Source organism: Priapulus caudatus, unplaced genomic scaffold (assembly GCF_000485595.1).
Source record: "Priapulus caudatus unplaced genomic scaffold, Priapulus_caudatus-5.0.1 Scaffold358, whole genome shotgun sequence".
Lineage (NCBI taxonomy): Eukaryota > Metazoa > Priapulida > Priapulimorpha > Priapulimorphida > Priapulidae > Priapulus > Priapulus caudatus.
The window spans coordinates 146,149-158,897 of NW_014577419.1; the positions used below are offsets into that span (position 1 = coordinate 146,149).

At 41.8% G+C, this 12,749-nt stretch overlaps 2 protein-coding genes across 2 annotated transcripts in view; one reads left to right on the forward strand and one right to left on the reverse strand.

Annotated features, from left to right (window-relative positions):
• The window catches only part of LOC106809489 (ATP-binding cassette sub-family F member 3-like), a gene marked incomplete in the record, with an annotated part of 13,471 nt that extends 8,908 nt beyond the window's left edge, over positions 1–4,563 (reverse strand). Inside the window, 7 exon segments of the mRNA XM_014812577.1 lie at positions 869–973; positions 1,267–1,392; positions 1,699–1,787; positions 2,357–2,507; positions 3,016–3,160; positions 4,028–4,157; positions 4,516–4,563. Coding sequence (XP_014668063.1) covers positions 869–973; positions 1,267–1,392; positions 1,699–1,787; positions 2,357–2,507; positions 3,016–3,160; positions 4,028–4,100 — 689 coding nt within the window.
• The window catches only part of LOC106809485 (MFS-type transporter SLC18B1-like), a 26,040-nt gene continuing 17,644 nt past the window's right edge, over positions 4,354–12,749 (forward strand). The window contains exons 1-4 of the mRNA XM_014812573.1: positions 4,354–4,559; positions 7,005–7,270; positions 7,849–8,003; positions 9,967–10,106. Of these exons, the coding sequence (XP_014668059.1) occupies positions 7,168–7,270; positions 7,849–8,003; positions 9,967–10,106 (398 nt within the window). The 5' untranslated portion in view covers positions 4,354–4,559; positions 7,005–7,167. The remainder of the gene's footprint in view (positions 4,560–7,004; positions 7,271–7,848; positions 8,004–9,966; positions 10,107–12,749) is intronic.

Genomic DNA, 12,749 nt, shown 5'->3' on the forward strand with positions numbered 1-12,749 from the left:
TCACCTGCCCTCGCTCACCTGCCCTCGCTTACCTTCCCTCGCACACCTGCCCTCGCTCACCTGGTGGAGTTCACCTGCCCTCGCTCACCTGCCCTCACTCACCTGTTCTCGCTCACCTGCCCTCGCTCACCTGCCCTCGCTTACCTTCCCTCGCACACCTGCCCTCGCTCACCTGGTGGAGTTCACCTGCCCTCGCTCACCTGCCCTCGCTCACCTGCCCTCGCTCACCTGCCCTCGCTCACCTGGTGGAGTTCACCTGTGCGCTGAGCTCTCGCTCCAGCTTCAGCAGACGCTCGCGCGCGAAGTCGCAGGTGAGCACGGACTGCAGAGCGGCCGTGTCATCACCAACCACCTCCTGTTCTACGTGAAGCATGCTGATGTGCGACGGGATGCGCAGCTGCGCACTGCCGAGAGATAACGATCAGATAGCAATCAGATAACGATCAGATTACAATCAGATAACGATTAGATAACGATTAGATAACAATCAGATAACGATCAGATAAAGATCAGATAACGATCAGATAAAGATCAGATAACGATCAGATAATGATCAGATAACGATCAGATAACGATCAGATAACGATCAGATAACGATCAGATAACGATCAGATAACGATCAGATAATGATCAGATAACGATCAGATAACGATATCTGCCAGGAGACAGCAAGCAACCCAACAATTAAGATTCGCGAGATTCGAGAGACAAACGACGCGCGGTGGGACGTGACCCTGCGACCTCTCTTCGTGCTTCACATATGTTCATGTATAATATTCCAGGAAAAACTTGAAATGCTAATTAGGGAAGTATAATAATGTTTGGATGCTAATACAATTTTTTTTTTTGAGGGGGGGCATATTCGTACCTGGATATCATCCTGAGCAGAGTTGTTTTTCCAATGCCATTGCGTCCACACAGACCGTATCGTCTGCCAAACGACATCTGAATGTCGGCACCTCGTAGCAATACTCTGTAAGCAGACACGAACCAGCATGTATGTGTAGGGAGATTCGTTTCGTCTTATGTAAAGTGGGTACTTGTACTCTATGTAATGTATGTAATAATGTAATGTAAATAAGGGTAGTCAATATTATGTTATGCAATATCACTCTGTAGTTTTACTACGTTACATATGTTACACTTTATAAATAAACCTCTTCTTACAAATTGAATTCACAGCCTTTTCTAATTAGCTAGCGTCTGGTATTTACAATGAAATCGGATGACATTAACTCGCAGAGAGACAGGTAATGCACAACTCACTTGTCACCAAATGCAATATCACAGTTCTCAATGTGTACATCAAAGGTTTTGTTTGAGCCACTGGCCTCCATCTTTGTCTCCTTCCTGTTGGTTGCCTGACTAGCAGTAGCTTCTGAAGGTGTGTAGCTGAAACAGTTTGTTTTGAACAGTTGTTGGGCTTTCCCTATCGATTATACCAATTTATGTACCTTATTTGTTATTTACATACTCTATTTTTTAATTTTCATTACTATACATTTCATAATAATCTGTATGCTACGTTGCTAATTATACCAACATCAGTTGTTAATTGATGGTTGATACATCTTAGGCATGCCATGTCATTCATTAGTGGGCAGGGTTCTTGCTCAAAGTGAGTGTCTGGCAGTAACTAAAATCCAAGCTCATGTCCCCATATAAGTCTGGGGCGAGTGGAATATTGGCGTAACTCACCCATTTGTTACCGGCGGTGCACCAGATCGCTTATCCTGCTTCTGCTTCAATCTAGCTTCTGCCTTTTCTAGCTTCTTCTGATCTACTTGCTGTGTACCACAATGTTACACAACACAAGATAACACCAGTTAAATTGACTACGTCACGAATTTTCCATGGTAAAATTTGTAAAAAAAAAATCCCATTTTTTTACATTAAAAGTAAGAACTAACGTTACTAAATATATCCTTAAACTCTCACCTGATAAAAATGTTTTTACGTTGGTTAAATTTGCAAAAATCTAGACGAATTGGTAATTTCTGTTGTCTAACACTATTCCCCCAGTACTGTTCAGATACTGGCGTCTCTCTGTTTTTCACCGGCAAATTAGGGCATATAAAGAAGGTATATAAGCATGAAAAGTAAACAGAAACACTAATTGTATTTTCATACATTTTATTTTGTACAAATAACACACAAATATACTACTTGATGATGCTAGAAATTCGTGACGTAATCACTTTAAGATAGTATCAGATAACAAAAATGCCAGAAGATAATTCAAGATAAGAAACCTATCGGGCATGATTACAGACATTTGAACGGGTGCAATGCGAAGCTGTACCTATAATATATATTTAGATTTTGTAATTAGTTTTTAAGCGATGGGAAAACTTACCGATTCGTCTTTCTTTACTTTGAGCCATATACTCGAGTCTGCCTCTAGCCGTGTGTTTTGCTCCTGCGCCTTTGTACTGAGGTGTACCGTTTTGTCCAGCTTTCGCATACCCACGGCACTTCTCTGCGTTCCTCCGTTCTGCTCAACATTGCTGGAGAAAAATTGAATTAATCAACTCGTCAAATTTTTTTAATTCATTAGCCTCACATGCATTCCACACATACCTTTCCATATTAGGTAGAATTCTGACAGAAACCCTGCACTAGCTAGTTTGTGTTCATTAAGCTGGGTTCACATTATGAACCTTTAGTCGAAAAATTTACGAGCTGATCATGTTTCCTTTAACTTTTTATGTTAGAGTCTCATTTTTAGTTTTTACTATAATGGCTTGAAAAAAGCTAGCTGGGAGAAGCCCTGTAGATAAAGAAGAAGACAAAGAAGAAAATTTAAACACATCCAAAAGCATTGACTCTATCTACTTTCTATCGGTCAGCCTTTCAACTTCTTTCGACTACGCGATCATGGGGAGGGGGTAAATGATTGACAATCTTTTGAAAACCTCTTTAACCATTTTGAACGTTTGAACATTTTAGGCCTGTTGTTCTTTGATTCGTTTTAAAATGGAGAGGTCTGAATGGCGAGCGCTTAGAAGCACCTACCCGTTCATGATACACCATAACTCTTGGCAAATGTCTAGTATCTCGTCATCGCTCGTGATTCCGGTGGAGTCTACCAGGAAGTCACCGATCACGTCGTGTAGATCTTGAGCCTCGTTAAATTCGTCTGCATCGCCTTCGATAATTCCTTCGAAAATAACAGTAAATGACATATTACAATGTAATATTAGTGAATGCATTATACTTTATTGCTGATATATGATGACAGTTTTTACGACAGTATATTTCATAGGAATGACATGGAAATCGCGTCAAGCTTTTTAATCTAGTTATTGTCAAGAACTGTCATACTGGTATGTGATGAAGTGTGTTCATGATTAAATTTAGTTTATCAGTACAATCAGGGCTCTCAAGGGGTAGCTTTAAAAATGAGTGAGATTTTTTTTTAATCAGAAAATCTAAGGACTTTGGCCTTAGCCTTCGCGCCGCAGGCGCGAAAGGGGGGTGGGTGGATGACTGGATGTAGGGTTGGGATTATGTCCCCCCTCCCCCGGTAGGAATTTTTTTTTAAATGGGGTGCTATTTGATGCCCTCATCAGCAATCTGAACATGATATTTGTTGCTTATATAAGCAAAGGTGGGCAAGTAAGCACAGAAAAACTGGATTCTTGCAATTGCGTGAGATTTTCGGGGACTAGTATCAGAAATGTGCGTGAGAGCGTGAGATTGTGCTGAATTGCGTGAGTCTCACTCCAAATGCGTGAGGCTTGTCAACCCTGGTACAATGCCAATGGTGACTGAGTGGTAGTGGTAAACCAATGTAACCCATCACAGAGTGACGTATAAACCAACGTAGATTTAATGAGGAACGACTCACGGCGCACAAACTACAATTTCAATTTGACACGATTACGAAATGCAATGGCAACTTGTAAAAGGAACCAAGATATCAAGCCACTGTATTTATTTTGTCAATATTAAACGAAAAACTAATTGTCTTATCCGTATATTACATAGCATGTGACCAAAGGAAAACAAAAAATAATGTACATACCATTTACATAATCTAAAACTGTTGAATCTATGTCCGGGAAATGTCTCTTTAAAATTTCACTGGAGGACGCCATGATGGAACCAGCGCAGGTAAAAACTATGTAGTGATTTCAAACGTTTCTACTTCTTCCCTTCCGTAAACATAAAACGACCCTACATTACTAAACTAATAGTGCTATATATAAAAAAGTACAATTTATTTATTATATATACGGTTTATTAATTTTATTATATTTTGCTAATTATAAATGGCAAATATGGCAAAGTTTTTTATTTAGGCTGACATACGAATAATGTGCTCATACGTATGTTGAATGTTGACGTTTACATTGGACGCGCACCCGGCGAATGCACAGCGCTATCACGGCTCTATCTTCAACTTTATTACCATTACCAAGGACCCACCTAATGGAGGACTTACCTCTAAGATTACTATAGATTATGTAAGAAAAAAACATTTGTATTATGGTGTGTAGTACTCAGATTTACCACAAGTGACGTACACGTAGAGCTATCAAGGATTACAGAAGAAGGTAGCGTCATTATTATAAATTCAATATAGTTATAACGTCAAATAATCATCATCATCATGAATCAGCATTATCTTCACTTCAGACTTCATGATGAATCAGCATAATCATCTACTAGTGCTACTGTGAACGCTTCATCTACTAGTGCTACTGTGACCATAGCAGTCATTGCGCTCCCAGCCTCCAAAGCTCACGATCATGTGCCAGTAGACGTGCACTATATTATAACTATAAGTGTGACCGTGCGGCGGCGTGCGTGCGGTGTATCCTTGTTGCAGTGTTCAAGTTCAAGTTCAAGTAAAATTTATTTTCATCGACATCGGTAGGCTATATAATGTACATTATTAACATAAGCTAAGAGTTTTTGCACCGATATCAAACAAGAGTAAATAGATCGTGATTAAAACATGATAAAAACTGCGTAACTGCAGTCTTACTATCACATAATTGGCCAAATCTTCAACTACGCCATAAAGAGAACCGACTCAACCTTCTCAACAAAATTCTTTCTGGAAGTGTCGCAATCCCCAAAGTTAAGTACAACAGGATGGTACAGTGTGTATTGGAAAGGAGCGTTTGAACGGGAAATTGTCTGCAATAAGAATTAATAGGCGAAAGAGAGTAGAGAAACATTAAGACTTGTAGGAAATACATTTCGTGTTTATTTATCATTATATTTTATTGAAACACTCCAAGTGCTTGTGGGAACTCTAGTCTCTCAAGATCGTGGCTCATCTCGATACTCTTTACTCATCACATCGAACCAGGTTGTTTTCGGATGTCCGGGATCCTTTCACACAGGTCGAAAGTACTCAGCCATTGCTTTCTGGGCTGGAGCTGTTGGTGGTTGTCTCATTGCATGGCCCAGCCATCAGAGTCTCCTGATTATGATTGTATGGCTCCATGGGATGGTGTTGATCTTCTTGTAGAGTATTTCGTTTCTGACCTTGTCCAGTAATTTTATGTATAGGCCGGGTCCTTCATAATCATGATTATATGATTATTATATATTCCAGCTAGGTAATTACTATTCGTACTAATTAGGTAAACAATGAATGATCCAGTCCAACAAACAATGTATTGTAATTTCTCGTACTCATAGTAACCAAATGTAGTAGGGTAATCTACTATTTTTTGATAAATATTTGTGGCTGCAGTATTACATATATATAAATTATAATGATTGCATGCTTATGTTGCGATTATATATTAAGAAACGTATCACAGCACGTGACATATGGCATGTGTGACATGCATATTACATTCATGTACTGCAACTTTACATTCAATCTTTCTTATCGTATAGTGCTAACATTTAGTATATTACCAAACCACTAGACCCCTAGCTATTGGTGTCACTACCCTGAAGTGCCAGAAAGCTTTACATGCACAGTGATAGAGACGTCAGTATGGTCATGCACGAGCTGCACGATATCAGAAGTAGATATATTGGGAATTCCCTATTATCTACTTCTGATATGCAGGCCACCAGGCCACCCTCATGTGTGCATTGAGATAGCTGTCTCTGGCTGTGATTAAAATCTTGATATTGGGAACAGATATCTGGGTATGTGCAAACATATCCCTCCTAGGTATTGAACTATTATACTCACAGTTAGTTTGCACTGGTGTAGCTGTGGGGCTAGCTCACTGGATGTGAATTGTGCAACTCTGGCCCTGGATTTAATTAATTCGGTCAGTAGTGTTTTATAGAGATATTATAGTATCAGGAGTAAGATAATATAGGAGGAGTATGACACTCCAAAATACGTGAAATTCAACATTTGCTTGCCTAATTTTACCGATGATATATTATGTGCAACTCGATAAAAATTACATCTAAATTAGCGTTGGACATCCACCTCTCACTCAAACTTTACTTAGTTTCCATACCTCTTCTTTTTATGGAGATATAGCTTTGAACGTCACACATGGTTCATGGCTTTTGACTAGGCTTGTGGCTTAGCTTTCCTGTTGGCGGTTACGGTTACACGTACTTTCAAACCCCCCATCGCACCCCGCTTGCCACCGCCAACAGGGGGCATTCTTGTGAACAGACAAGAGACCATTCCTCACACTGCATAACAACAGTTAGGAAGGCGAGGAAAGCTAAGCCACAAGCCTAGTCAAAAGCTATGAACCATGTGTGACGTTCAAAGCTATATCTCCATAAAAAGAAGAGGTATGGAAACTAAGTAAACTTTGAGTGAGAGGTGGATGTCCAACGCTAATTTAGATGTAATTTTTATCGAGTTGCACGTAATATATCATCGGTAAAATTAGGCAAGCAAATGTTGAATTTCACGTATTTTGGAGTGTCATACTCCTATATTATCATACTCCTGATAGTATCTATACATCTTTTGGAAACGTGCATGCATTACATCCTCATGGTGGTGAGAAGTATGCACTTGAAATTAACATGCTGTACATATGAACTTCTTTCAGTTCACAGACAAGGTTGATTGGATGCCAGCCTGAGTTTTCACACGTGCCAAGACGCGTGCTAAAAGGAACGTTTATGTGACTGGCTGCTTAATTGCTACGTGCTTAATGGGGCATATACATTGTACCCACGGTTGTAATTAATTCTGGAGATCAAATCACAGCCATGGTAACCCGGGACTCAACAGAAACGTCTCCTTTGCTCTCTACTAGTACCGAGCGAAAGGCAAGACTAAACGAGAGCGACCAAGACAATTGCTTCAAAAGTGGTAAGTAATCGTAGCATTTTGTCACACCGACAAATGTGCCGGTCATTCGTTGTGGGATAAATCATGATTAACAAGGCTATATATAGAACATAGATAAAATCCAGGAATTTTTAATTGACGTTTTCCAGGACTAGAACATCCCTGAATATAAGCATTGTTCCTGGAAAAAAGTTGTCATTGAGCTTGATTCTGGAAAGGACATGAAACTTAACTTATCTCTCATGTGTCTGAAACACAATAAAATTTGCAATATGCAAGCAAGAGTTTGTTCGAAAATTGTTGATTGGCGGGTAGCTTAATTGCATCTCGCAGTCATGAAAGGTGAACCCAATTGTTGGGGAAACACGTCAAAGTTTCCCAGAGAAATGTTTTCTCTTGGGTGTTAAAACCCTGGAGAGCGATGGCAGGGTGCGAAATTAACCCGAGTCCGGAGTCATATACTCCCTGATTTACTGCCGGACTACCTGATTTTGACATATGCAGGAGTCCGTGTGACTTCCTGAAAATCGTGGGACTCCCTTATTAAAAAGTTAATTTCTACCCCTGGATGGTGATCGCATTGCTGTCTTAAAACGCAGATGGCTCGGCTGTGCCAGGGGACCCGGCCTTCGATGGGAAAAGCAGCAGTTACAAGTACACCAGCCGTCAGAAACGAGTGCTGGTGCAGATGGGGCTGGCCAACTTCTGCCACACGGTCTGTTTCTCACTCATCGCTCCCTTCTTCCCCGGCGAGGTATGTACACTGTCATCCCGAGTCTGTTGTACATTATGCATGCATTTATGTACATTGGAATTTATCTACCCATGAAAACCCTCGTTGTACTACAGGATATATGTACTTGCGGAAGTTGAGCGAAGGGTTACATGTGCAGAGTTATATTTAGACTATGGGGTTAGGATTAGTGATATAAGCTTGATTGGCAGCTGACTCATTCAGATGTGTAACTATGCTTTTTTTTCATGCGTATGTTAATAGTAAACATTGACATTTCCTTTTAAAGCAAGCTGCTCTACAGTGTACATTCGCAGTGCATATCCTGATGGTAAATACAACAGATCAGGAGTCTATCAATATTGATAGACTCCTGAACAGATCCATTGATAAACCATCAGTGTTTTTGGAATAGGTATACTTGCCAAAAATGTTTAAAAAATACCTGTGCGTAGTAGAAGAAAGGCCCTAAGGTTCTAAGAGAACCAGTTTTTTTACCATGCTGTGACCCCTTTTAAGAAGACATGAGTAAAAGAGAAAACTCTGTTGTACACCGCATCACGGGATAACAGGCTTAGAAGGACGTAACAAGAATTAACATGATTTGAAGCACGTTTCTTGTTGCTAATGCCTTAGCTATCGTGCCATCTACTGCAAATCTTTTCACAGCTACATGGGGTAGTGCATGGATCTATGTCCCATTGAGTCAGTATGAGCATCCAGAGAGACATAATACAAGATTGCGCGGCACAGCTTTGCTGTTGATCCTAAGCGCTGCGCGCGGATGAGACCTTACCTTCCTTCCTAAATAACAGTGAAACATGGACTAACTTAACTAAGGAAGAAGTAAAAATATTGGAGGATTTCCAAAATGAGTGCCTGCGCAAAATAATAATCACGCAGAAAACGCCGAAAAATCTACCGAAAGGCATTGAAAGACGATGAAAACTCCAAGAAAATATACGGAGAAATCAGTAAAAATAACATATATAGTTTCTATACGTAAATCGTGGTAAATACATTAAAAACGCATTATTTTATTGAAAATCCCTATATTTACTTATAAAACATCCAAGAGATGGTGCTGTGGCATGTAAACATAAAAGGCAAATACATTAATAAAGCCAGGCGCACATTGCCGAACATTTTGCTCAAAAACATTATCGTAGCAATGTTCCATGAAATGTTCGGCAATGTGCGGTGAAAAAAGTCGCCGAACATTTGTTTCGAACAATGTTTCTGAAGATTCGAAATGTTTGATATCTCGAACATTGTTCGTCGAATGTTTGTCAATGTGCGCTGAATGTCGAACAATTCTAGGAACATTTGTAAATTCCTATCACGCCGATTGGCCACACGCCGATCACGTGACTCTTTACAACACAGCTACTAGACGGCGCCATGAGGTTGTTCGCTGCAAAATGTTCGGCAATGTGCGCTCAGCAATTGTTCACCCGCACATTGCCAGACAAAAACATTTGTTCGGACAAACATTTGTTTGGGAAAATGTTCGGCAATGTGCGCTCAGCAATTGTTCACCCGCACATTGCCAGACAAAAACATTTGTTCGGACGAACATTTGTTTTGGGAAAATGTTCGGCAATGTGCGTCAGGCTTAAAGCAGCTCGCAGCTCGCAAATACGGCATTTCTGGAGCCGTGAATTAGCGTGTGAACACTCGGTCACGTATTTGTCTCAGATTCGGTATTTCGCAAATATCGTAATTCGTAAATACGAGGTCTCGTGGGAACAAGGCTATAATAGCAACATTGACAAAGTACAACGTTTGACGTTCGTATTTTTCTGAGCAGGTGCAGCAGAAAAAATTGAATACCACTTTAAACATATATTATTATATTTCACCATAGACAAGTTCAAGGTAAGTGTATCTCAACATTCCATTGCAAGAATTCGCAAGAAAGTGTGAAGCAAAAAAGTAAAAAAAAAAGTATTTAACAGCATTGAATGTGTTTTTTCGATTTCAGGCAGAAAAGAAGGGCGCGACAGAATCGCAAATAGGATTCATCTTTAGTGTATTTGAACTCGTGATGTTCATATGCTCTCCCATCTACGGACGATACGTGAGTGGCAGTCACTATTCACATTGTATATGTGAAAGTGAGGGGTGAGCAGCGATAGGATTGTTTTGTAAACGTCGATTTTGTCGACATGTGTAAACAAAAAATACCATCTAGTAGCACATACATTCCCACGTAGTTGTCCTAGAGTTTCTGGTTAGAAAATGTGTCATTTTTCATTTATCTCGCGTATAAGTTAGCATCACGTTTCTAATGACTGGCGTGAGAATTTAAAATGAACTACAATCTGTGCTGATCCTGGTGCGTTTTGCGATGATCACCAACTAGATTTGCCAAAATTGAAGATGTACAACCCTGCAAAATTATTATTCGTGTAAAACAATTGTTTATAATCTTAGCGTAAATCCTGACCTGAAAAGTGAGTTTTACGGGGGCATGTTTGCTAGCACTGTTCAGGAAAAAGGCAATATGACTGATGAAGATTCTGCAAATGACAATATGCATGAACAATGAGGGGTGCATCAGATATTTTTCATTTCTGATCTTGGCCACAGAAGGATGATCATGTTAGACAAAGTGCTGTGAGCCCATGTATGTTAAACATACATTGGTTCGTAGTAGGACCATGCACATATATATATATACTCTCTTTCTCTCTGTCTCTCTCTCTCTCTCTCTCTCTCTCTCAGGGGGGGGGGGGGGCGAGGGGAGGGGGGGGCTAGCAGCGAGTTACGGTTATGCAGTGAGGATTGGGGGTTGTTGATAGGTGTTAGAATTTGGGAGAGGGTTAGGAGAGGGTTAAGAGAGGGTGGGGAGAGGGGGCGAGAGGGTGAGGAGACGGTCAGGAGTGAGTTAGAAGAGAGTTATAGGAAAGAGTTAGGAGTGAGGGAGGAGAGGGTGAGAAGAGGGATAGGAGAGGATGACGAGAAGGTGAGAAAGAGGGATAGGAGAGATGACGAGAAGGTGAGAAGAGGATAGGAGAGAATGACGAGAAGGTGAGAAGAGGATTAAGAAAGGACGAGAAGGGTGAGAAGAGGGATAGGAGAGGATGACGAGAGGGTGAGAAGAGGATAGGAGAGGATGACGAGAGGGTGAGAAGAGGGATAGCAGAGGATGACGAGAAGGTGAGAAGAGGGATAGGAGAGATGACGAGAAGGTGAAGAAGAGGGATAGGAGAGAATGACGAAGAAGGTGAGAAGAGGGATAGGAGAGAATGACGAGAGGTGAGAAGAGGGATAGGAAGAGATGACGAGAGGTGAGAAGAGGGATAGGAGAGGATGACGAGAGGGTGAGAAGAGGGATAGAGAGGATGACGAGAGGTGAGAAGAGGGATAGAGAGAATGACGAGAAGGTGAGAAAGAGGATTAGGAGAGAATGACCAGAAGGGGTGAGAAGAGGGTAGGAGTAAAGGAATGACGAGAGGGTGAGAAGAGGGATAGGAGAGGATGACGGAGAGGGTAGAAGAGGATAGGAGAGAATGACGAGAAGGTGAGAAGAGGATAGGAGAGAATGACGAGTAAGGTGAGAAGAGGGATAGAGAGAGATGACGAGAAGTGAGAAGAGGATAGGAGATGGAGACGAGAGGCGTGAGAAGAAGGCGATATGGAGAGGATGACGAAGGTGAGAAGAGGGATAGGAGAGGATGACGAGATAGGTGAGAAGAGGGATTAGGAGAGGATGACGAGAAGGTGAAGAGGTGACGACACGAGGGAGCACGTAGCGAGAAGAATGACGATGAAAGGTGCAGAAGAGGATTAGGAAGAGAATGACGAGAGAGTGAGAAGAGGGATAGGAGTAGGATGGACGAGAGGGTGAGAAGAGGGATAGGAGAGGATGACGAAGAGGGGAGAAGCTGAGAAGATAGGATAGGGGCGATAGAAGGCATGACGAGAAGGTTGGAAGGAGGGATATGGAGAGATGACGAGAGGGTGAGTAATGAGGGATAGGAGAGCGATGACGACAGAGAGGGTGAGAAGAGGATATAGGAGAGGATGACGCAGAGAGGTGAGAAGAGGGATAGGAGAGGATGACGAGATGGTGAGAAGGAGGATGAGGAGAGGATGACGGAGAAGGGTGAAAAGAGAGGATAGGAGAGGATGACGAAGGTGAGGAGTAGAGAAGACAGAGGGAAGGATAGGAGAGGTGACGAGAGGTTGAGAAGAGGATAGGAGAGAATGACGAGAAGGTGCAGAAGAGGGATTAGGAGAGAATGCACGAGCAGGCGGTAGAAGAGGGATTAGGAGAGGATGACGAAGAGGATGAGGAAGAGGATAGGAGAGGCTGACGAGAGGGTGAGAAGAGGTGGTCACGGAGAGTGACGAGAGGCGTGAGAAAGAGGCGATAGCGAGAGGATCGACGAGAGGGTGAGAGAGGATAAGGAGAGGATGCACGAGAAGGTGAGAGAGGGATAGGAGAGAATGACGCAGAAGGTGAGAAGATGGGATAGGACGAGCATGACTGAGAGGTGAGAAGAGGGATTAGGAGAGAATGACGATGAAGGTGAGAAGAGGATAGCGAGAGAATGAGCGGGAAGGAAAATCGGTGAGAAGAAGGGATAGGAGAGAATGACGAGAAGGTGAGAAAGGGATAGGAGAGAATGACGAGAAGTGTAGAAGAGGGATACGAGAGATGACGAGAGTGAGACGAGATAGGAGAATGGAGAGGGAAAGATAGGAGAGAATGACGAGAAGTGTAGAAGAGGGATACGAGAGATGACGAGAGTGAGACGA